Source organism: Heteronotia binoei, chromosome 11 (genome assembly GCF_032191835.1).
Source record: "Heteronotia binoei isolate CCM8104 ecotype False Entrance Well chromosome 11, APGP_CSIRO_Hbin_v1, whole genome shotgun sequence".
NCBI classification, from domain to species: Eukaryota; Metazoa; Chordata; class Lepidosauria; order Squamata; family Gekkonidae; genus Heteronotia; species Heteronotia binoei.
Genome location: NC_083233.1, coordinates 72,330,477 through 72,356,855, shown reverse-complemented (window position 1 = coordinate 72,356,855; position 26,379 = coordinate 72,330,477). Strand labels below are relative to the sequence as shown.

The 26,379-nt window shown below is 46.8% G+C and overlaps 1 protein-coding gene across 1 annotated transcript in view; it reads right to left on the bottom strand.

Moving 5' to 3' along the window:
* The window catches only part of LOC132579464 (transmembrane protein 132D-like), a 781,341-nt gene that overhangs the window by 73,092 nt on the left and 681,870 nt on the right, over positions 1-26,379 (bottom strand). Inside the window, exon 5 of the mRNA XM_060249844.1 lies at positions 15,658-15,801. Coding sequence (XP_060105827.1) covers positions 15,658-15,801 — 144 coding nt within the window. The remainder of the gene's footprint in view (positions 1-15,657; positions 15,802-26,379) is intronic.

Below are 26,379 nucleotides of genomic sequence, written 5' to 3'. Positions count from 1 at the left end.
AGCCTTCCAAGATGTGAGGTCATCAAATCCAAGCCTTCCCCAGTAGAAGAGATCCAAAGTTTCAGTCATCCTGATAGATGGCTCTCCCTCCTCAATGAAATTGCTCAGAAGAGATAAAAGGAAGTACTTCTTCACCCAAAGGGCGATTAATGCATGGAATTCACAGCCACAGGAGGTGGGGGCAGCTACAAGCATAGCCAGCTTCAAGAGGGATTAGATAAGCATATGGAGCAGAGGTCCATCAGTAGCCATTAGCCACAGCGTACCGTTGGAACTCTCTGTCTGGGGCAGTGATGCTCTGTACTCTTGGTGCTTGGGGGGCACAGTGGGAGGGCTTCTAGTGTCCTGGCCCCACTGACGAACCTCCTGATGGCACCTGGGGTTTTTTGGCCACTGTATGACACACAGTGTTGGACTGGATGGGCCACTGGCCTGATCCAACATGGCTTCTCTTATGTTCTTATCCTCTGCTTGAAAACTTCCAGAAAGGAAAAGGTCACTACTCCTCTAGGCCACTGATCCCATTGTGAAATTGCTTGCCCCATGCGGATGGTTTTCTTAATGCTCCTCTGAAACCTACCCTCCTGAACGATCAGAAGACAATGCAGTGACACCGTGTTGCTTTTAAAGAAAGGGTTGTCACAAGAGTAAGCTAACAATGAGTGAATATACTCTATTGTGTACACTCTATCCTGTCTTATTCATTTTTATTTATACAAATGGTTTCAGTTTGCTCTTTTCTTCTCCTGTTGTTTTTTGTAGACTCATTTACACTGTGTAAGCCATCTGTTTCATTTTTATACCTGATTTACACAATACTTGCACAGACAATGCATGCCATTTATAAGTAGAATGTAACTCTTTTTTATTGATGCGCAGATAATGTTTAGAAGGGCATGCATTTTATGGGCAGGATCCAGGCTGAGAGATGGAAAATGGCACAGAATTGTAGCTTGGAGAAGGGAATTGAAATGGGGATTTGGGGGGCAAAGCAGCAAGAGAAAGAAATGTTAACAGCAAGCAGCCAGTTAGCAAAGGACAAAAAAAAAAGTCTTCAAATAATTTACACAGACATTTTCTGTAAATTGTTCCTAGGAAGATGCAGGCAAAGCTACCATTTCAACTGGCTGCTGTCCATGGTGCTGAATGGAAACAGCTTTAAAGGACGTTTACATTTGGAAGGTGGAGAGACATCATTTCTCTTGAGGTATGCCTTTATTCCTTTTGCTCCGTAATATTTTCAGGTCAAACAGGCTTTGTAGTTTTTTCAAGCATCACAAAAACCTTGCAAAACTATGCCTTTACCAGTTCCCAGGAGGAAGTATTTCTATTATCGTTTCCCTAGCCACACATTAAACTACCTTATACTGAATCAGACGATTGTTCCATCAAGGTAAGTATCATCTATACAGACCAGTAATGGCTCTCTTGGATGTCTGCTAGAGGGTTTCACATACGCTGTTATTGTTATTATCTTCATTTATAGTCCATGTGTCTCAATGGAACTCAAGGCAGATTACAAATATGAGAACTATTTCGTTCATCAGCAATGGAATCACAAAGATATTTCTTGAGCTTTTGTTGCTATCCAGGGCTGTGTTCCCTTTGCTTCTTCTGCGCAATTTAGGATAAGGTTGAAAAAAAAAAAGAATAAGGTTCTAGAGAATGTCACCTTAAGTCTCTAGTCCACATGGGCATAGATAACACACTTGAATATGTGCGGGGAATAAATCACTTGAAGAAGCAGTTATTGACATATACACCCCACTCAGGCAGCAATGTTGCATCGAAGATAGAAAAGGTTTTGTTGCATCGAAGATAGAAAAGGTGCTGCATTGAAGATTCCTTGGAACAACTGTTTATTTTAAAACACACCCACCTCACAGGGTGTCTGTTGTGGGAGAGGAAGGCAAAGGTAATTGTCAAGGACAATTCCTGCTCTGAGACTCTGTGATTCAGAGTGAAGGGCGGCATATAAATCCAATGTCATCATCATCATCTTCATCAACAGCATCTTCATCATCACCATCACCATCATTGTTATCTTCTTTGTCATCATCTTCATCAGCATCTTCATCAACAGCATCTTCACCATCACTATCATCATCATCATCATCATCATCATCATCATCATCATCATCATCATCTTCTTCTTCTTCTCCTTCTTCTATGCCCCAACTCCCTACCCATCATCTGAAGAGGCACCACTCTTTCAGAAGTCCCTTTCCCCCCCAGTTGACCTCTTCCCCTGCTTGGAGCAACTGCCAGTCCTGAATGAGTCATTGCCCATCCTCAAGACAGCCCCACAAAAGGCTTCCAGAGCAACCAAGCAGGGCAGGGCCTTCAGGAGGGAATCCCTCATTTCCTCACCTCTGCCCCATCTTCTGCCAGCTTTCTTTTCTAACTCTTTGACAAAGCCTTGCAAAAACCTGTTTTTACTGTCATCCATTGTACTAAATACTATGCATCCAGGCTATCTATCGCGTCCATCGACCAAACGGAATCCAAATCCAAGTCTCTGCACCAGGAGCATGCAAATAGCCCCAATTTATTACAAAATGCAGCGTTCGATTTGCTTCACGTGGGTTTTTAATAGCCGCTTCTTTGCTAAGGTAACGATGCCCATGCAGTGCCGCGCTGATTTATTCAAGAGATTTCCATTAGAGGACATTCTCTTGGTTCGTCCTGATCTTTATGCAATTATTTTTTCTCCCTTCACTGCAGGGGGAAAAAAAAAAACAAAAACCATTGGCAGAGTAATTAGTATGTGTGTTTAGATGCCCATCAAGGAATAAAAAGAAGGATTTTTTTAAAAAAGCCTGTCTTTGAATGTGGCAGCGACGGGGATCTGAACTTAGGATCTGCTCATCTACCACCTGATTGCAGGCAGACACGCAATCTGAGCTTCATCTGTTAAGGAAGGGGCAACAAGGCCCAGATGCTTTCCAGAATGAGAAAGTAATTAAAGGTGTCGATGGAGCGGGGGGGGGGGGGGGAGAGAACTGTGTGAAAAGCCATCCTTTGGCACACCACGGCCGACTGTTTTCACACATACTGTTTGTCCTCAGCAATTATCAAAGTGTTGGTGCAACTTTTGGCCAGGCTGGAAGTTTAGTTAAGAACGTAAGAGAAGCCATGTTTGGTGCAGCGGTTATGCGCATGGACTCTTATCTGGGAGAACCCAGTTTGATTCCCCACGCCTCCACTTGCACCTGCTGGAATGGCCTTGGGTCAGCCAGAGCTTTCGCAGGAGTTGTCCTTGAAAGGGCAGCTGCTATAAAAAGCTCTCTCAGCCCCACCTTCCTCACAGGGTGTCTGTTGTGGGGGTGGGGGGGAGGTAGAGAAGATTGTGACCGCTCTGAGACTCTGAGATTCAGAGTATAGGGCGGGATATAAATCCAATATCATCATCATCTTTTTCTTCTTGATGTTGGATCAGGCCAATGGCACATCCAGTCCGACACTCTGGTCACCCAGTGGCCAAAAACTCAGGAGGTCCACTAGTGGGGTCAGGACACTAGAAGCCCTCCCATCGTTGACCCACCCCTCCAAGCACCAAGAATACAGAGCATCACTGCCCCAGACAGAGAGTTCCATCCATACCCTGTCTAATAGCCACTGATGGACCTCTGTTCCAGATGTTTATCCAACCCCTCTTGAAGCTGGCTATGCTTGTAGCCACCGCCACCTCCTGTGGCGATGAGTTAAAAGGACTGTACAGTTTCCTTCAAGTCCACTGCAGCCTTGCGGGTGATGGATTCAGAGCAAAGACCAGCCTCCTGTCCTCCTCCAGGTGTCAGTCATCAGGAATAAATATTTTAAGTGCCTGGCTGCTGGAGTTTTCGTCCTGCCTGCTGATCTGTTTCCCAGCTGCTCGCGGCAATGTCTTTCCTTGACGCCAGATGTTCCGAAAAAGCCTGATTCCATTTGCCGCGGATGCACTTAAGCGACGCGAATGAGCTGATGCCAGGTTGGCTGTCTTACCCCTAATTCCACCAGAGGCAGTTTGCAAGTAGAGGGAACTGACAGCGTGCATGCTGTTTGCAAAACAAGCCTTTGTAGATTTGCTGGTGGCAGAGAGTTTCCAGCAGGGCCTGGGAGCGGCTTGGCTGGCCCTGAGCAGCAATTTGGTGCGACTGAAAAAAGCAGTCTCAGATCAGCCGCTGGAAAAGGTGAGATGGAACCAGTGTTCCCTCCATGCTGAGTTAGTGTGAGCAAGCTCACAGTTTTTTAGCCTCCAGCTCACACATTTTCGTCTTAGCTCAGGAAGGATGGCCCCAGAGCAAACTAATTTATGCAGCAGCTCACAACTTTAATGCCAGTAGCTCACAAGGTAGAATTTTTGCTCACGAGACATAAGAACATAAGAGAAGCCATGTTGGATCAGGCCAGTGGCCCATCCTGTCCAACACTCTGTGTCACATAAGAACATAAGAGAAGCCATGTTGGATCAGGCCAATGGCCCATCCAGTCCAACACTCTGTGTCACATAAGAACATAAGAGAAGCCATGTTGGATCAGGCCAATGGCCCATCCAGTCCAACACTCTGTGTCACATAAGAACATAAGAGAAGCCATGTTGGATCAGGCCAATGGCCCATCCAGTCCAGCTCTCTGTGTCACATAAGAACATAAGAGAAGCCATGTTGGATCAGGCCAATGGCCCATCCAGTCCAGCTCTCTGTGTCACATAAGAACATAAGAGAAGCCATGTTGGATCAGGCCAGTGGCCCATCCAGTCCTACACTCTGTGTCACACAGTGGCCAAAAAACCCAAGTGCCATCAAGAGGTCCACCAGTGGGGCTAGAAGCCCTTCCCACAAGCACAAGAATACAGAGCATCACTGCCCCAGACAGAGAGTTCCAACAATAAGCTGTGGCTAATAGCCACTGATGGACCTCTGCTCCATATGCTTATCCATTCCCCTCTTGAAGCTGCAAGACTCCAAAGCTTAGAGGGAACATCGGATGGGACCTTCAGTGACTCTTCATCTCTCCTCCTATGCTGAAACTGCAATCTGCTTTATAGCCAGCAGTGCTTTAGAGTAGTGGTTTGCAACCTTTTCAGTGACCCTCAAGCTCAAAGTTACTTGGTATGGGGACCCATCCAAGCAAACCATGACATTGGCATCCAGCCTTCCATTTTCTTTAAGGGCTAACCAGATGTTCCACAGTGGCTAGCTGGCACACAGAGGGCACAGCTGCCCCCACTATGAACCCCAAGCAAGTGGCATTCTGCTATTCATAGCCTTTGCACGTGACGATTGCATTCCACCCTTTGACCACTGTTACAAGCAGGGGACCAGGGAGGACCTCTACTGGCTGCCACCACTCAGGTAAGGGTCTGTCTGGGAGGGCTCAGAGCACTCACCCAACCCCTGCATCTTCCTTCTTAATAAAACTCCTTCTATCCATGACGAAGGAGACACGAGGACCCAGGCAGTATAACAAGTATAAGTTTATTGAAAGTGCTCAACAACAAAGTGGTTTTAATTATTAATGCAACAGTGAAAGGGGAAAACCAGTAAAAGGTGGTACAAAGGAAATAAAAGCCTTGATGTTCCCTTCCTCTCCCTTCCTCTAATTCCTGGTCACTCACCACTCTTTGGATGAGGGATCTCTCCTAGCTGCAACCTTCTCTCTGGCTCAGCCTTTTCCAGAGGGAACTCTCCTGACTGCAGCCACTCCAGAGTAGACAACCCTCCCTCTCTAGCTGGGCCTTTTATTTCCTTCCTTCCCACCCCTCTGGTCTCCACTGTGCAAGCTTTCCCTCCAAAACTGCTGCCCACCCAATCAGAAGGACAAAAGGGATCTTGGGAAATTTAGGCCCTATCGCTACTCTGACACAGGCCTAGGATCATGACAACCACCTTCTATTCCTTATACTTCCCCCTAGGATTCTAGGAAATTCACTCTGGTAACCATCAGGACATGTTTTACTTCATCAACATGTATACACCATTGAAGAAAAAAAATATCAACTAATGTATGACATTGAAGATACTGTCTCCACTATCAGATCTCAATTTCCAAAATACAAAAGAGAGCAATGGAAAGGGCAGGGACAGCCATTAGGAAGGGCTGGCCCATGACCCACTTTCAGAAGCTTCGTAACCCACTTTTGGGTCTTGACCCAGAGGCTGGGAAATATAAGAACACAAGAGAAGCTATGTTGGATCAGGCGAGTGGTCCATCCAATCCAACACTCTGTGTTTGCTCTCCAAGCAAGGCCCCACTTGAAAGAAAAGGTGGCAAATTTGGGGGAAGCAAATCAAAAATGTGAGGACTTTCAAAAGTATTTACCCTTGGTCAGTCCAGTGCAGTGGTTAAGTGTGCGGACTTTTATCTGGGAGAACCTGGTTTGATTCCCCACTCCTCCACCTGCAGCTTCTGGAATGGCCTTGGGTCAGCCATAGCTCTGGCAGAGTTGTCCTTGAAAAGACAGCTGCTGGGAGTGCCCTCTCAGCCCCACCCACCTCACAGGGTGTCTGTTGTGGGGGAGGAAAGTAAAGGAGATTGTGAGCTGCTCTGAGACACTGAGATTCAGAGTGGAGGGCAGGGTATAAATCCAATATTTTCTTCAAAGAACAGTAGACGTCTTCTGGATAGTTGTTCTCTTGCACCCAACACACAGCCTCAGAAGGGATGCCCATGGAATGGTGAGGGAGATCAGGGACACCCACCTAACCAGACAGACCACCTGAACCAACCCTGGCCATCAGTGAGGTGACAGGTGTCAAAGCCAGACAACCCCGTAGCCAGACATTTTTGGGTGGGGGGCCCAGGACACAAAATTTCAGGTGGGAGGTCATGGAGTCTTGGCTGCTTCTTCCAGCAGCCAGCCTCTGGGCCCTAACTCTCTCTCTCTCACGCTCTTGGGGGTGGAAAGAAGAGCCAGGGGAGAGCGGCAGCGGCGAAAACGGGGCTGAGGGGAGAGCTTGGGAGGCATGGAAGAGCCCAAGGAGAGCAGTGGCGGTGAAAACAGGGCTGCTGGCAGTGCAGGAAGAGCGAGAGAGGTAGGGAAGAGCCTGGGAAGAGCAACAGTGGTGAAATAGGGCTGCGGGGAGAGTTTAGGAGGCAGGGAAGAGTCTGGGGAGAGCAGTGGTGGTAAAAATGGGGCTGCAGGGAGAGCAGGGGGGCAGGGAAGAACCCGGGGAGAGCGGGGTGGCGGCAAAAATGGGGCTGCGGGGAGAGCAGGGGAGGCAGGAAAGAGCCCGGGGAGAGTGGCAACGGCAAAAACGGGGCTGCAGGGAGAGCTTGGGAGGCAAGGAAGAGTCTGGAGAGAGCAGCGGTGGTGAAAATGGGGCTGCGGGGAGAGCGGGGGAGGCAGGGAAGAGCCCGGGGAGAGCGGCGGCAGCGAAAATGGGGCTGTGGGGGAGGCAGGAAGAGCCCGGGGAGAGCGGCGGCAGTGAAAACAGGGCTGCGGGGAGAGCGGGGGAGGCAGGAACAAGGTGAGAAGAGCCCGGGGAGAGCGGCGATTGTGGCAAAAATGGGGCTGCGGGGAGAGCAGTGGGGAAAGGAGGGGCCACACAGGTGGAAGTGGGGGTTGGGTGGAGGGGCCGTGCCCTCCCGGGCCCCACCATGGCTACGGGCCTTAAGTCAGATCACCCTCATATCCATTTCAGAACGTAGAAATCGGATAAATATTTCTAAAGGCTTTTATGCAATGAAAAAAAAAAATAGTGGCTCGATCACCTGTCTTTTAAAGGATTAATTCATTAATCCATTAAAATTGTATAAAGGCTTTGGTTTCATAGTACGTACCCCCAAAGGAACTTAGGTGTGAATCACAAAGTGGGGAAACAGAAGTTTTACAAAAAAAGTTGCCCATTTCCCACACACACACACAAACATCCATTTCAAATAGCAATTGGAGTGGCTTGCAGAACAGAATATATATATATATACACACACACACACACACACACACACACACACACACATATATATATATATATATACAAATATATATATACCCATTCTGATTGAGGGCAGGAAGCATTACCCTTCCTCTGATTTAGCAATATGTCATCAAACAGCCAATCCTGATTGGCTAAGTGGCGCTCTGATCTCATACGGACTATGTAATCCCTGATTGGCTAGACTCCCTCTTTCTTTTCAAGAAATGGTGCCAAAGCAGTTGATGAGAGAAGAAGAAGAAGATATTGGATTTATATCCCGCCCTCCACTCCGAGGAGTCTCAGAGTGGCTCACAATCTCCTTTCCCTTCCTCCCCCACAACAGACACCCTGTGAGGTGGGTGGGGCTGGAGAGGGCTCTCACAGCAGCTGCCCTTTCAAGGACAACCTCTGCCAGAGCTATGGCTGACCCAAGGCCATTCCAGCAGGTGCAAGTGGAGGAGTGGGGTATCAAACCCGGTTCTCCCAGATAAGAGTCCGCACACTTAACCACTACACCAAACTGGCTCACCAATGATGAGACAAGGGGCAGTGCAGAAATGGGACAAGGCTTTGCGGGAATCATTCCAAAAACATTTTAATCACCCTTCCTGGGGAAAAAAAAATCCACCCACGAACGTTCAACACACCCCTGGCCCCTGACAGGGAATTGCAATGCTCTGGTTTATCCCCGATCTTCCCCCCTTCACATCTCAAGGTGGATTGTAAATTAATGGAGCAGAGACCTGACTTTTGTCTGTGTTATTCTGTAAAATCTCACAGAAATCGATGACCGCTAGAAATAGTAATACATACAAGCAAATGGGCATGTTGCTAAAACGGTAAGAAACAGAGTTTCTGAAGAGTGAGATAATGAAAAAAAAATCTCATGAAGAAGTGTTATCGATCTTTTGTATTTTCTTCCTTATTGCCAAACACCAGAAACAGATATATAGTAGAAAAATTAAACACTTAATGGTCCCCAAACTGAAACATCGACACCCATTAGATTTGTCCTTTTTCAGATAATTAACTAAAGATATAGTCAAGCACCAGTTAAAAGAGAGTAAAAACTGTAGCACTGATAATGAAAATGAATCAAAGAATCATAGAGTTGGAAGGGACCTCCGGGATCATCTAGTCCAACCCCCTGCACAATGCACGAAACTCACAAATACCTCCTCCTAAATTCACAGGATCTTCATTGCTGTCAGATGGCCCTCTAGCCTCTGTTTAAAAACCTCCAAGGAAGGAGAGCCCACTACCTCCTGAGAAAGCCTGTTCCACTAAGGAACCACTCTAATGGTCAGGAAGTTCTTTCTAATGTTGAGCCGGAAACTCTTTTGATTTAATTTCAACCCTTTGGTTTTGGGCCTACTTTCTGGGGCCACAGAAAACAATTCCATACCATCCTCTATGGGACAGCCCTTCAAGTACTTGAAGATGGTGATCATATCACCTCTCAGCTGCCTCCTCTCCAGGCTAAACAGGCCCAGCTCCTTCAACTTTTCTTCATAGGACTTGGTCTCCAGACCCCTCACCATCTTTGTTGCCCTCCTCTGAACCCATTCCAACTTGTCTATATCCTTCTTAAAATGCTGTGCCCAAAACTGAACACAATACTCCAAGTGAGGTCCTACCAGAGCAAAGTGATACAATCACTTCATGTGATCTGGACACTATATTTCTGTTGATACAGCCCAAAACTGCATTTGCCTTTTTAGCCACCACATCACACTGTTGACTCATGTTAAGTATATGGTCCACTAACACCACTAATACCCCTAGATCTTTTTTGCATGTTCACCAAAACTTAGGGGCTCCTCTACTCTGGGATTTCAGTCTGTGCTATCCATCCTATTTTCAACTCTTTCTTCTTCCTTGAAATTCAGGGAATCTTAAATAATAATCCTGTGAGGTATCTTAGGCTGAGAGGGTGTAACTGACATAAGGTCAGCCAATGGATGACTGGGAATTTCAGTGTAGGTCTTCACATCCCTATTGTTAATGCAGAAGAGCATAGGTACTTCTTAACCCGCACATACACAATGCTCTGTACAAGATTCAGAGCTAAAACCAGAAGAATAGAGAATTGCTTGTGCATTCGGTTCCGTATCGAAAGGCCAACTCATTTGGAACTCCGAAATCTGGGGAAACTATCCATACGAGAGAATATCAGAAGCATCTCTATCTAAAATTAAATGCAAGATGAATGTCTGTTGGGGCTCCCTACAGGAGAACGACTAGTGGTTTGAAGGAAGCTTAAAGGGGGTTTTGTTGTTACTTTATCAAAATTTAGTGGAAATTCCTCAAGAAGATACTCAGCCTTCATTAGCAAATTCTCATGCACCCAAGAAAGTTTGCAAGTCTTGCTGACATTCTTTTCAAACTTCCTTGAAGTTCCTACAGATGCTGCACTAGGGAAGGTATCCTTCTAAAACACCTGTGATGGGAATCTCCTGGATTTCTCTCTCACCTGTATTGCACCCCCTATCTTTCCTTCTTCCAAGATAAAGAAGGTCACCGATGTTCATGTGAGATCAAAACTGCCCCTTCTTTCCCAGGATCACTAATTGGCTCTCACAGATATGGTCCAGCTTCTTATAAGCTTCAGAGAAAAAAAAAACCTGGTAACAGCTATCTCTATCAGAAATCCCCAATTATTTAAAATGCCGAGAGACCATGACCGGTTGGCAGCATTGCAAAACAGGTCATTAGAACAGCTTCCCTCGATTTTCGCAGCCACACAAATGACCATTACCTGCTTGGGTCTTCTTGTAAACACTGCAGCTGAGCTACTAATGAGCTGTGAAGCTCTGCTGGAGCTCCCCGTTTGCTGCTCTCTGCCCCTCGCTGCAGAAAAATTCCACCGCATTTGCAACAGGCCTAAACTAGACGCAAATCTTTTTCACATGGGTTGATTCTTAATCAGGCAGGTGTCGGGGCCAAGCCCAACCTGGATGCTTTGCTGCCATGACCGTGGGGCTCAGAACTGTCTTCAGGGCCCCGACTGAGATCCAAAGGTAGTTTGGGTTGTATTTAGATTATATTTTTTGCCAAAGTCCAGTCTGAAAGGGAGGAGCTCTCAGACTGCCCAAAGGCGAACAAAACTCAAATCCTGAGACAAGATTCTCAGTGCCCAAGTGGGTACCTTGAAGCTCCCACTGGGCCACCATGATGGCATGGAATTCTAGCAGGAGCTCCTTTGCATATTAGGCCACACACCCCTGATGTAGCCAATCCTCCATGAGCTTACAAGGCTCTTTTCTGTAAGCTCTTGGAGGTTTGGCTACATCAGGGGTGTGTGGCCTAATATGCAAAGGAGCTCTTGCTAGAATTCCACCCCTGCTCTCTTCCAAATATCAAACTTGTTTAGCTTTTGTGTTGGGGGTATTCATTTGAAATTCAGAGGTGAGGTGGATGCATAAATGGAGACAAGGCTTACACTTATCAAAAGAAATAAAGTATAAAACATCAGGGAAAGGTACTTGGGATAAAAGAAAATCAAACAATACATTCTACATTACTTAAACACATCCTTACAGCTACGTGGATACTTCTAAGAATGGTGGTCTTCCCACAGAACACAAGGACGAGAGATGCTGACCTGCTGAGCTTCCATACAAGATCGAACCATTCTTAAGGCGCTAACTAACCAGTACTGAGGTTACACGTTAAACTATTTCCTTCTATATTTTCCTGGGCTTACAGCTGACAGTTCCTAATTGGATATAAGCTGCATTACTTCATATCCTGCTTTCCAGTAAACAAAATTTCTAACCCTATAATGGCTGAAATGTAAATAACTTGAATTCCAACACCCTGCTAACAGGCTGAGGTGGTTTGCCATCACCTTCCTCTGCAGAGTCTTCCTTGTGGCCTCCCACCCAAGTATCAAAACTGTTTCGCTTCTGAGATCTGAAGAGATTGGACTATGCCATGCCACTTTCCCTCCCGATTGACCGGTTGCCCACACATAAATCAAACTTTCATGTGCTGCCACTACTTCTTGTTGACATCAGCTAAGCCCTACATGACCACTAGGCTTCAGAACCAAAGGCACATTAGAATAGGAGCATGCCTTTCAGTCTTCCTCATGCAAATGGTGACTGTCCCATATGTCAGAGGTGGCCAACGGTAGCTCTCCAGATGTTTTTTGCCTACAATTCCCATCAGCCCCAGCCATTGGCCATGCTAGCTGAGGTTGATGGGAGTTGTAGGCAAAAAAAAAAATCTGGAGAGCTACCGTTGGCCACCCCTGACATATATGACATTTTGTCCCCTTGAACTTCCTCTTAGTGCCAGATATGCCAAGTTTCTGGAGCTAGACAAAAGTCTTTAAATATATATATATATATATATATATATATATATATATATATACCTCAGAGATTAGCAAATCGTTGAGCTTTTGGGAAGTGGGCGAGGGAAGGTAAAAATGACCTCTTGGTTTGAAAACTTTAATAAAGTTCTACTGGGTTTTTTTTGCTGTGTTATTTCACATTTTTGCTTTTTAGATTTTGGGGTTCATTAAGCTGGAGTTTTTGTTTTTAATTCAGGCTGATTTTTTTAAAAAATTATACTGCTTTTATTGGCTGTTGCATTGTTTTTAGGACCGATGTGTTTTTTCCCTTTGGAGAGGTGCTATGCAAATGGATTGAGCCAGCCAATCAATTAATAATAAGATTCTGTGTTGGGAAAGTAAAATATTGCAGAAATAGAAGCCGATCCCCTTTCCTCTTTTCCTTCCACGCATATTGCTTTGCATGCTATATCACCCTACTACTTTCCCCCTCCCCACATATCCTATGTTCAGAGAACTGCCCTTGCACATATAGCCTTATACATTTTGCCATGCGCATGATCGTATTCTGCATAAAAAGGTAAAGGTAGTCCCCTGTGCAAGCACCAGTCGTTTTTGACTCTGGGGTGACATTGCTTTCATGGCATGTTCACGGCAGACTTTTTACGGGGTGGTTTGCCATTGCCTTCCCCGGTCATCTACACTTTTCCCCCAGCAAGCTGGGTACTCTTTTTACCGACCTTGGAAGGATGGAAGGCTGACTCAGCCTGCAGCTGGCTGCTTGAATACTGAGTCTGAAATGGCTTGTTCTGGTTTTCCAGTTGCAAAGAACCCAAAGCCCAGTCAATCACATACGCCGCAAAAGCGCCTTCAGTTGCCTCTCTGTTCCCTCCTTCTCCTCCTTCAGCTTACAACCTACATTAAATAAATCCATTTTCCAAATCAGTGGCAGATTTATAAGGCCACCTGGATTAAGACACCAGGCAAGTCGTGTTTAATCAGATATTAACAGCACGATAGCTGGATCTGTAACCATTAAACTAAATGGGAGCCCTGCAATGATTTTTATATAGCGTGTCAGACATTTCAAGCTGCCCGAGCTCATCTTATGTGCGGAAGGATTAGTATGCAAACAAAGTGGAGGAAAGTCAGCCAAAGGTGCAAGAAGGCAGCTGAAGCGGACTCTGGAATAGCTCCCGGGACGTGGTCACGTGCTATTTTAGCAACATGATTTGGAAAGGGCCACAGCTCAGTGGAGAGCCGGCAGAGGGCTCAGACTTCAGCATCTAAAGTAGAAGGAGGCAACAAGTGTTGAGAAGGGTCTTTCTCAGCCTGAAATCCTGGAGAGCTGCAGCCAAGCAGCAGAGACAATCAGGGGTGGAATTCCAGCAGGAGCTTCTTTGCATATTAGGCCATGCACCCCTGATGTAGCCAATCCTCCAAAGGCTTACAAAATAGAGCCTTGAAAGCTCTTGGAGGATTGGCTACATCAGGGGTGTGTGGTCTAATATGCAAAGGAGCTTCTGCTAGAATTCCACCCCTGGAGACAATACTGAGTGAGTCACTGGTCTGACAGTTTTACAAAACAGCATTCATTAAAGCAGAGCTTGTTTTGTAGGAGTACCTCCTTTGCATATTAGGCCACACACCCCCTGATGTAGCTGATCCTCCTGGAGCTTACAGTAAGCCCTGTAAGAAGAACCCTGTAAGCTCGTGGAGGACTGGCTACATCAGGGGTGTGTGGCCTAATATGCAAAGGAGTTCCTGCTACAACAAAAAGCCCTGGTTGGTCTCTCAGGTGCTGCTGGATTCCACCATGTTCTGTGACTCTTTAATTGCCAGTTCCTTTGCCTCTGTCCATCTGCATTGCTCGAAAATTATGTCCATATGAGAAGAACGTTGGCTACCGCTCTGCATGGACTTGGCTGACTCTGATGCAGGAGGAGGTGACGCTTGAGCTTACGCCTGTTGCGGTTGTGTCAGTGGCCAAGTCCAAGTTGAGTGGACTAAGCTGGGGAAGACCCTGAGGTTCAGATCCTCAATCTGCTGTGAAGCTTGTTGGGTGACCATGGGCTGGCCCGTCTCTCAGCCTGTCCTTCCTGTTAGGGCAGTGGTGCACTTAAAATGGTGGAGGAGCAGGGCTTTTTTTTGTAGCAGGAACTCCTTTGCATATTAGGCCGCACGCCCCTGATGAAGAGCTTACAGGGCTCTTAGTCCAGGACCTAACTGTAAGCGCTAGGAGGATTGGCTACATCAGGGGTGTGTAGCCTAATATGCAAAGGGATTCCTGCTACAAAAAAGCCTTGTATTAAAGGGGGAAGGCTATGTATTGCTGCTAGTGAACCTGCACTGCATGCAAAAAGTATACCTTGTTCAATCCTTGGCATGCCCAGTTCAGCATACACACACACACACACATATTGGCAACTGTGTGACACAGAGTGTTGGACTGGATGGGCCATTGGCCTGATCCAACATGGCTTCTCTTATGTGACACAGAGTGTTGGACTGGATGGGTCATTGGCCTGATCCAACATGGCTTCTCTTATGGTCTTATGTGACACAGAGTGTTGGATTGGATGGGCCATTGGCCTGATCCAACATGGCTTCTCTTATGTGACACAGAGTGTTGGACTGGATGGGCCATTGGCCTGATCCAACATGGCTTCTCTTATGTTCTTAAGTTAACACTGTTGGAATGCAAGTTATTTACATTCCAGCCATTATAGAGTTAACTGTTTGTTTACCTGAAAGTGGAAATGATGTAACCTAAACCCAATTGTGCTGGGGAAAACATGTAAACATAGTATCTCCAACCATCACCCTTAGGCAGCAGGCAGTGGTAAAGATCTTCCTCTGCCTAATGCCACAGAGTCAACTGTCAGAGGAGATAATACTGAACTCAACAGACCAGGTCCCCAACCTCTTTGAGTCCGATGGCCCCTTTGGCATCTGATGTGGGGTGGTAGGTGCAACCATAAAAGGGTTGCCACAGAAGGAGGAGCCAACCATCAAAAGTCAGGGAGTGAAGTTATGCACATGATGGGAGTTTTGACTCTCAAAACCTTAGACCCTGGAGATCTTGTTCATCTCTGGATTTGAATCTTGTGCTGAAAACTCTGAGTGTTTCCAACACACCAACAGCACTATCTGCTAAATTCAGGATTCTAAAAGAAATGGAACAATGGAGGATTTCTATTGTATTGGCTCCTTTTTGGAAACCAAACCCAGTGAGCTGGAATACCAAGATCTAAGGAGAAATTCAGAGTCTCTAGTGCTGGGTTGGCCAACGGTAGCTCTCCAGATGTTTTTTGCCTACAACTCCCATCAGCCCCAGCCAGCATGGCCAATGGCCGGGGCTGATGGGAGTTGTAGGCAAAAAAACATCTGGAGAGCTACCGTTGGCCACCCCTGCTCTAGTGGATGCATTTGCAAAGCTGAAACACCACGTCCTACCTTAATGACATCTTCATCAGACGATCTGCACTCTACTGAATCTAGAAGGTCCATGACCGTTCCATCCTCTTCCACCGAGACCACTTTGACAGGAACAGCTACTGTCTTCCCATTGAGAATTGCTGTGTTCAAGATCTCTGCTTCCTAGAAGACAAAGGCATGGTTTTCAATTAACACAGCTGAGCAGAAATTTGCAGCGTTTCTGTACACAATAAGGTTAAATTCAAACGCAAAGTCATGGCACAAGAGAAGAACATAGACCTGTTCTGTGCTGGTCTTCAGTATTAGAGACCTTCAGGGGAATGAACGATGTGCGGAGCAGATAGAAAATGTGGGGTAGTGATGGTGATGGATGGCTGCGTGGGGTAGAGCACTACTATCACAGCAGTCTTATGCTACAAACTAATTGCTTGGTTTTTAAAGGGCCACGTGATTCTTCCTTGGTCCATCATGTGTCATCTTAAAGACCAACTGATTTATTGTGGCACCAGCATATTTGAATCATGGCCTATTTCATCAGATGCAGGATGGAGTGGGTCGTAGGGACTATACCACTCCAGTTTTGTCCCACCTACTCAGGCTCCCAATTTGCTTCTGAGGGCCACCAAGGTGGCTATCGATTTCACACATGAATTCACACATGAAGTTGCCAGATACCCAGGGCTTTTGGGTAGCCGGAACTCCTTTGCATCTTAAGCCACATCCCTCTGATGTAGCCAATCTTCCAAGAGCTTACAGGGCTCTTGGTATAGGGCCTACTGTAAGCTCCAGGAGGATGGGCTACATCAGGGGTGTGTGGCTTAAGATGCAAAGGAGTTCCTGGTACAAAAAAAGCCCTGCTGATACCGAATCAGAACCTTGGCCAATCAAAGTCAATATTGTCTACTTAGCCTGGCAATGGCTCTCCAGGGTCTCAGGCAGAGGTCTTCCACATCGCCTACTGCCTTGATCTTTTAACTGGAGATGATGGGGATTGAACCCAGGACCTTCTGCACACAAAGCAGGGCCTCTTTCACTGAGCCGCAGCCCCTACAGGATAAAATTGCATTTTAAAACCATTAAAATCAATTTCCCCTCCCCCAAAGATTCATGATTAAAACAAATTAAAAACAGAGCTAAAATACATACAAAGACATTAAAAAGTAATTAAAGCATTGGTTAAGAAGGAGGGATTGTTGAGGGAATGCAAAGTGAAACAGAAAAGTCTTCGCCAGCTGGTGAAAAGGGCAATGGAAGGGGATAGATGAAACTCCCTGAGGAGTGAGTTCCAGAGTTTGGTGCCAAAAACTCTCTCCTGGGTTGCTTGCCACCTGCATATGAAGTCCAAATACTTTGGCCACCAAATGAGAAGGGAGCACTCACTGGAGAAGACCCTGATGCTGGGAAAGACCGACGGTAAAAGAAGAAGGGGACAGCAAAGGACGAGAGGGCTGGACAGTGTTATCATTGCAACGGACATGAATCTGAGCGAATGTAGGAGGACGGTGGAAGACAGAAGGGTCTGACGTGATGCGGTCTATGGGGTCGCAAAGAGTCGGACTCGATTGTGCGACTGAACAACAACAACAACAACATGAAGTCCAACTTGGATAGTCTGCTAAATCAGTATAGGGATTCTAACTCAAGAACTTCCAGCTCACCCTTTGACCTTTTTGGCTACTAACGCAGTGCAGTCCAAAAGAAAATAAGCTCACTGACGCCAACGGAATTAGAAGGCTGTAACTCTGTTGAAGACTGCAGTTGAAATGCCCTCCCCTGCTTCTCCTGACCTTTGATGCATTCCCAGTTATTCCTTTGTGCAGAGACAGTCCAGTTTGGCCAATGTAGATGGCGGAAAGCACAGTGTTTCCAACTCACGAGCCATTTCCACGACACCCATTCATAATAATGGTCCAATTGAGCTGAAATAGTCATTGCATTTGACTTTGGAGCTTTACGAATGTTCCCTGAAGCACACAATGAGGCTAAACGGCCTTTTCTCTTGCACCCTGGTGTAAGTCAAAAGTCATTCCATTGTCTCCTCTGAAGTTACTACTGATTTGCACCCCGGGCAACTGAGGGAACGATTGTGGCGTCTTGATTTTTTTTTTTAATTTTTCTTATTCAAAATCCCGAGCTGTTTAAAAATCACCATCCAGGCTGGTATGCAGAACAAGGGAGGCTTGATTTCATTGGGTCCCTGTGAATGAAAGGCTGCCCTCCCCCAAAGTGGTAATTTCAGAGCGGAATAGTTCACATGGCGGGTTTTGAAGTTTGACCTGATTTTTTTTGCTTGTGGGAGAGAATTGAAGAGGGGATTGAAAAAAACCAAACGCATCAGAAATTGACTCTGCCTGCTGCCTCGTGGATGGGACCGAGGAGTGAGCCCCTCTCTCTAATCTAATAGCATGCAGATCACAAAGCACTCTTTAGACTTCTTAAAGGAACAGAGACTTTATCCTAGTTCAAAAGGGAGGAAAATGACTGAAGGCCTTCAAAGAGGAAGAAAACTCAAGGCATGTTTTTCAGCCTTGGTCCTCTCAGTTCAGCCTGATCCGGGACATGTTTACTCAGAATTCAGGCCACTGGGTTCAATGGAACTTTCTCCTGAGTAAATGTGAATGGGATTGCAGAGCTAGGATACAGAGAAACAGCATGGTGTGGCGGTTATGGTGTCAGATTAGGATCCGGGAAACCTGGGTTCAAATCCCCACGCTGCCACAGAAACTTGCTAGGCGACGTTGGGCCAGTCACATGCTCTAAGCTCCAGCTGCCGCAGGGGGTTGTCATAAGGGTTAAAAAAAAAGGAGGAGAGGGGAATGATGTAAACTTTAAGTCTCCATTGGGGAGAAAAGTAGGGCAAAGACAAAGTAAATGAGCAAACAAATAAATGTAAAGAAAATGATTCATAGAGTTGGAAGGAACCTCCAGGGTCATCTAGTCCAACCCCCTGCACAATGCAGGGAATTCACAAATACCTCCCCCAGAGGTAATGACAAACAGAAAAATGGGAAAGTGGCACTGTGCAGAGAATTCCTGCGCTGAAACTGCTTTTTCTACTTCGGCCAAACCTCAGTGCCTCCAACTGTAGAACTGGGTAACAAAGATGACTTGACCTAAACACTGTCAGATGCTGCCCTGATGCCCAGTCTTATTGTTGTGAATAATCTTTTGTTTAAAGAGAGGGTTACTACAGCCTAACAGCAACATAAGAACATAAGAGAAGCCATGTTGGATCAAGACAATGGCCCATCCAGTCCAACACTCTGTGTCACACAGTGGCCAAAAAAACCTAGGGCCATCAGGAGGTCCACCAGTGGGGCTAGAAGCCCTCCCACTGTGCCCCCCCCAACCACAAGAATACAGAGCATCACTGCCCCAGACAGAGAGTTTCATCAATACCTTGTGGCTAACAGCCACTGATGGACCTCTGCTCCATATGCTTATCCAATCCTCTCTTGAAGCTGTCCATGCTTGCAGGCACCCCACCCCCACCCCGTGGCAGTGAATTCCACGTGTTAACCACCCTTTGGGTGAAGAAGTACTTCCTTTTTTCTGTTCTAACACGACTGCTCAGCAAGTTCATTGAATGTCCATGAGTTCTCATATTGTGAGAAAGGGAGAAAAGTACCTGTGTTATAGGAGCATATCAAACGCCTGTCCAATATGTGAACCAAAGGCAACATTTGGGGACTGGGAATCCAAATCATAAACCTCTGGGGAAGTATTTTTTTTTAAAATGAGCACATAGTAAGCTTAAGTAGTGCAAATAGTAATCTTAGACATTTCCTGGAGAGTATATTACGCAGGTAAACATGACAACAGGCACTCAAAGAATTCTAACTAGACCAAAAGCCCTGATCTGGGTGATGTAGGTTAGTCCAATCTAGTCACATCTCAGAAGCTACGCAGGGTTGGTCCTGGTTATTCAAGGAAGCCCAGGGCTTTTCTTGTAGCAGGAACTCCTTTGCATATTAGGTCACACACCCCTGATGTAGCCAATCCTCCCGGAACTTACAGAAGGCCCTGTACTAAGAGTCCTGTAAGCTCTTGGAGGACTGACTACATAAGAAGGTTGTGGCCTAATATACAAAGGTGTTCCTGCTACAAAAAAAGCTCTGAGGAAGCCTAGGTAGCTATGGAGAGGCAGGCAGTCCACTGTAAATTGATGGCACTTCGTTAGACACCCTAACCCAGAAAGTCCAGGCCAGGGGTCGTTTTGTAGAAAAACAGATGGTGGAGCTCATCCAAAGATTGTTATGCAGTTCAATGGACAAGGTCAGTTTGGTGTAGTGGTTAAGTGTGCGGACTCTTATCTGAGAGAACCGGGTTTGATCCCCCACTCCTCCACTTGCACTTGCTGGAATGGCCTTGGGTCAGCCATAGCTCTGGCAGAGGTTGTCCTTGAAAGGGCAGCTGCTGGGAGAGCCCTCTCCAGCCCCACCCACCTCGCAGGGTGTCTGTTGTGAGGGGAGAAGATATAGGAGAGTGTAAGCCGCTCTGAGTCTCTGATTCAGAGAGAAGGGCGGGGTATAAATCTGCAGTCTTCTTCATCTTCTTCAAGATGGGGAGGAGGAGGGGGAACCCTCAGAAAGGTTCAGGAGCTGCGTTCCTGTGAGCTCCTGCTGAATCTGAGGCCTGGCCCAGGCTAGCCCAATCTCACTAGATCTTGTAAGCTGAGCAGGGTCAGTCCTAGTCAGTACTTGGATGGGAGACCAACAAGGAAGTCCAGAGTCGCTATGCAGAGACAGGCTATGGCAAACCACCTCCAAACGTCTCTTGGCTTGAAAACCTTACGGGGTTGCCATATGTCAGCTGTGCCTTGACAGAGCTTCCCGCCACCAAATTTTCATAAAAGTATGGACATTTCTTGTTTGGGAGTGGCCCCCATCCTTAGATCACAGTGAGTGTCCTGAAATTCTGTAATCCTTGGAGAATTGTGTTTGCAAATGAGTCCTGATCTACATATACATTTGAAGGAAGGGCTAGAACCCTGAGGTGGTAGAATGAAGTGCAGGTGGGGAGGAGGCTGCCATTTTAAAATATACCCTCCCTTTAAAAGAAGACTGTAGATTTATACCCCACCCTTCTCTTTGAATCAGAGTCTCAGAGCGGATTACAATCTCCTTTACCTTCCTCCCCCACAACAGACACCCTGTGAGGTAGGTGGGGCTGAGAAGAAGATGACGATACTGGATTTACATCCCGCCCTCCACTCTGAATCTCAGAGTCTCAGATCTGCTTACAATCTCCTTTATCTTCCTCCCCCCCCCCAACAGACACCCTGTGAGGTGGGTGGGGCTGAGAGAGCTCTCAAAGAAGCTGCTCTTTCAAGGACAACCTCTGCCAGAGTTATTGCTGACCCAAGACCATTCCAGCAGCTGCAAGTGGAGGAGTGGGGAATCAAACCCGGTTCTCCCAGATAAGAGTCCGTACACTTAACCACTACACCAGACTGGCTCTAGCCCTCCCACCCTCCACTCCGAATCTCAGAGTGGCTCACAATCTCCTTTATCTTCCTCCCCCACAACAGATACCCTGTAAGTGGGTGGGGCTGAGAGAGTGCTCCCAGAAGCTGCCCTTTTAAGGACAACCCTGAGAAAGCTATGGCTGACCCAAGGTCATTCCAGCAGCTGCAAGTGGAGGAGCGGGGAATCATTCGGTTCTCCCGGATAACAGTCCACACACTTTAAACACTACATCAAACCGCCAACTTCAATTAAACACAAGCTTCTTCCTATTGTTGTGCGGGCTTCCATCTTTCCCTTTCAGCCTCGCTTTGCTGGTTCGACTGCAGGGGGGTTAAAGAAGCACTTTGACCAGATTAAGCAGCGGGGAGAAGCTTTGGAAATCGCACTCCCCTCCGTCCTTTTAATGGCACAAAGGAGGTTTAAGAATCTCCCGCGGGAAGTACCTTAAGAAATTATCCTGTTCTCAAGAAACAAACCCGATACTTACTCAGGCTTAGACATGAGATTTATAGGTCAGTTCTCAGCACGCCAAAGAACGAAGGATCCAAACAGTTGCTAATTCGGCAGACGCATATGGGGGGGAAAGAAGCTCAAACAGTACAGAACGCTTGGGACGAGAGCTTCTATTCCTCACCCATAACTAACAGGGGATTATGGGAGATGATGAGATAGAAAACAGTTCTCAATATGACAGCTTCTCAATATGAGAGCCAGTTTGGTGTAGTGGTTAAGTGTGTGGACTTTTATCTGGAAGAACCGGGTTTGATTCCCCACTCCTTCACCTGCAGCTGCTGGAATGGCCTTGGGTCAGCCATAGGTCTGGCAGAGATTGTTCTTGAAAGGGCAGCTGCTGTGAGAGCCCTCTCAGCCCCACCCACCTCACAGGTTGTCTGTTGTGGGGGAGGAAGGGAAAGGAGATTGTGAGCCACTCTGAGACTCTGAGATTTGGAGCGGAGGGTGGGATATAAATCCAATATCATCATGATCATCATCTTCTTTTTCATCATCATCTTCTTCATGTACTTGAAGATGGTGATCATATCACCATCATATCATATCTCAGTGGTGGGGCCATGGGCAGGATTTTTTGTTTAGCCTATCATTCTTTGTGACTGTTGAGAGGCTTTGTGGGAAAAATTTCAAGAACTTTCAGTGTTCGTTAGTTCTGTTTTTGTTTAACTTCACTAAAAATGCATATTCACACTCCTTGTGTGAAAGTTTTATTGCTTCCGGTGGTTATATAAGATAGCTTATCTTCACACCGGTTCCTGTTGTAGTTACTATTACTATTGTAATGGAGAAAACAGAGGCTTTGCTCTGTAGCTCCTCAGCCAATAGAAGGAAGAGAGGCTTGGCTCAGTAGCTCTGCTGTGTGATTGAGAGAGCCTGGCAAAGCAAGCTCTGCTTCCCCCCTCCCTCCCCAAGAGAGGAGTTTCAGCCCATGGAGAAAATAGAGGCTTTGCTCTGTAGCTCCTGTGTGATTGAGCAAGCCTTGTAAAACAAGCTGTTATGCAGGAAGAAGCAAGAGAGAGGGAGAAGGAAGCAGATGACAGCCGGTTGCTCGGGGGCCTGATTCGACCCCCAGGTCACATGTTTGACACCCCTGGTCTGGATAGACCTACATCAGCCATATCTAATCTAAATATCTCTTCTGTCTAAATGCTTCTGTCACCTCTGCTGTTTCAAATTGTCAGATCCCTATTTCAATGATGCACAATTCAGACAGGCACTCCTTCATTTTCCATGCCAGCTCCCGCCTGTTCTTGACTCCCATTCTCCAGAAAAAAATATACATATCTTTATTAACTATTTGTGCATCATTAGATCAGCATTATGCGAAGAAATGAGATACACGGCAGATGCTGCATAAAACCCAGATGAAATCTGCACACGGGGCAGACAAATCTGCAAAAGCAACATGACAAAAAGCAGAAAATCAGCTCTGTTGACCAAGAAAACCCCAAATATTGAAAAGGAATGAAACGGAGACTGCTTGCTTATCCGTCATGTCTGAGAGGTTCTGTCTCCTGGACGAGCTCTCGTTGTTATTGATGAAAGAATGAAACCTCAGCTGAGGTCCTTAGAGTTTCCATTCAACTGTGGCGAGATTAAAAAGGCCTATTTGCGGTGCCGTTCCCTCTCTGTAGTGGCGTGGCCCACTGCACCAGGAGTGACAAATGAGGGAGGCACGAGTCTCCTTTCAGAGAAAGGCCCTCCGTGGCTGCTTGCTGAAAATAACTTGAAAAGATCGGCAGGGTCTCACCTCCAGCCCTGTCGAAGAGCAGCCAAAGAAATGCAAGCAAACGCTGAACCAACAGAAATGCACACAGGCCCCCTTCACCCTGGTTGCCAGTTAGAGCAGCCTTTCCTTTTTCATGCCTTGACCCCAAGGTCCTTACCAGCAGTGTTCCCTTTAAGCTGAGTTAGCGTGAGCTAGCTCACAGATTTTTATCCTCCGCCTCACTCATTTTTTGTCTTAGCTTAGGAAGGATGACCCCAGAGCATAATAATTTCATAGAATCATAGAGCTGGAAGGGACCTCCAGGGTCATCTAGTCCAACCCCCTGCACAATGGAAACTCACAAATACCTCTCCCTAAGTTCACAGGATCTTCATTGCTGTCAGATGGCCATCTAACCTCTGTTTAAAAACCTCCAAGGAAGGAGAGCCCACCACCTCCTGAGGAAGCCTGTTCCACTGAGGAACCGCCCAAACGGTTAGGAAGTTCCTCCTAATGTTGAGCTGGATTCCTCTGTTGATTTTCATCCTTCTCCTTCTAATCATAGAGTTGGAAGGGACCTCCAGGGTCATCTAGTCCAACCCCCTGCACAATGCAGGAAACTCACAAATACCTCCCCCTAAGTTCACAGGATCTTCATTGCTGTCCGATGTTCATCTAGCCTCTGTTTAAAAACCTCCAAGTAAGGAGAGCCCACCACCTCCGAGAAAGCCTGTTCCACTGAGGAACAGCTCTAATGGTCAGGAAGTTCTTCCTAATGTTGAGCCGGAAACTCTTTTGATTTAATTTCAACCCATTGGTTCCGGGCCTACCTTCTGGGGCCACAGAAAACAATTACACACCATCCTCTATATCAGGGGTGGCCAACGGTAGCTCTCCAGATGTTTTTTGCCTACAACTCCCATCAGCCCCAGCCAGCATGGCCAATGACTGCAGCTGATGGGAGTTGTAGGCAAAAAATATCTGGAGAGCTTCCGTTGGCCACCCCTGCTCTATAAGACAGCCCTTCAAGTACTTGAAGGTGGTGATCATATCACCTCTCAGCTTCCTCCTCTCCAGGCTAAACAGGCCCAGCTCCTTCAACCTTTCTTTGTAGGTCTTGGTCTTCAGATTTATGCAGTAGCTCACAACTTTAATACTAGTAGCTCACACTTTTAATACCAGTTGCTCACAAAGGAGAATTTTTGCTCACAAGACTCTGCACTCTGCAGCTTAGAAAGAACACTGCTTACCAGTGGGATTTAAAGCAATGGCCTCAAAGTCTTTGAGAGGGGACTTTTTTGCAAGTAGCACTCCATTCCCGCCTTGAAGAAGAAGAAGATATTGGTTTTATATCCCGCCCTTCACTCCGAAGAGTCTCAGAGCGGCTCACAATCTCCTTTACCTTCCTCCCCCACAACAGTCACCCTGTGAGGTGGGTGGGGCTGGAGAGGGCTCTCACAACAGCTGCCCTTTCAAGGACAACCTCTGCCAGAGCTATGACTGACCCAAGGCCATGCTAGCAGGCCATGCTTGCAAGTTAGGGGGCACTGTTCTCCATGTCTGTATTTGAAGTAGAGCATGCAACTTGGGGAGGGGCTGGAGTTAAGCCTGGTGTAGCCCAGCCAATAATGAGAGGTAGAAGCAATGACTGGCAGCGACCTTCTAAGCCAGGGGGCACCTTTGGAATTCCAACACAGTGTGGCAGGCACAGCTACAAAATGGCTGCTGCAGGAGGCAAAATCACACAGATAATAAGAGCCACACAGGTATTCAGGGTCTTGGAGAGAGCGGGACTGGGGGGGACAAAGTTCAGGGAGCCCAAGTCAGTTGATAGGCCCTCACACTGTGTTTGTTGCATGCATTTTTTTTTAAATCTAATGCAGTTCTGACAGCAGCCACTAGGGGTGCAGGGGAGGCAGAGCCTTTCTGCAAAGTTTCCTAGGAAGCGGCTGAGGAAAAACAGGCCTTTTTTTGAGCAGGAACGCAGAGGAATGCAGTTCCAGCTGGCTTGGTGTCAAGGGGTGTGGCCTAGTATGCAAGTGAGTTCCTGCTGGGCTTTTTCTACAATCCCCTGGAGCTTACAGCAGGCCCTGTAGTAAGAGCCCTGTAAAGCTCTTGGAGGACTGGCTACATCAGGGGGTGTGGCCTAATATGCAAAGGAGTTCCTGCTACAAAAAAAGAGCCATGGATGGAATCTTTGCCCAGGGGCCCATGGTGGCTTTTGGCAGCCCTGTGGGTATTTCCCCTGGAAACATGCTCCGCCAGGAAACAGATTCTACAGATACCCAAACCCCTGGAACTGGGTTGGGGCACCATTCAAATCCCTAACCTGGATGGCCCAAACTAGCTCGATCTGGTCAGATCTCAGAAGCTAAGCAGGTTCAGCCCCGGGTAATATTTGGATGAGAGACCCCCAAGGACGCTCAGGGTCGCTACGCAGAGTCAGGCAATGGCAAACCACCTCTGTTCGTCTCTTCCCTTGAAAACCCGATGAGGTGGCCGTAAAGTGGTTGCGATTTGATGGCGCTTTCCACCAATGTAATTCCAATGCTGTCCCCAGCTATGCGCTGATCGCCTCCCCCGGGGGACGACGGAACTTTGTCCATAACTTACAACACGTCTATTCTCATACAAACAATATATATGGTGGAAAACAAGTTTCCAGTTTTTCAGGAAGAAGCCCCCTCTAGGGGCTATACACCTGTTGCAGCTCTCTTTGATGGGAAGGAGGCCTCAGAAATTCAGGAGGATGGAAAACCCTTTAAATTCTTATCTCTGCTATTTGGAGCTCAGACTCCATACCATAGACCTTTATAGAAGAAGAAGAAGAAGAAGAAGAAGAAGAAGAAGAAGAAGATGATGATGATATTGGATTTATATCCCTCCCTCCACTCCGAAGAGTCTCAGAGCGGCTCACAATCTCCTTTACCTTCCTCCCCCACAACAGACACCCTGTGAGGTAGATGAAGATATTGGATTTATATCCCGCCCTCCACTCCGAAGAGTCTCAGAGCGGCTCACAATCTCCTTTACCTTCCTCCCCCACAACAG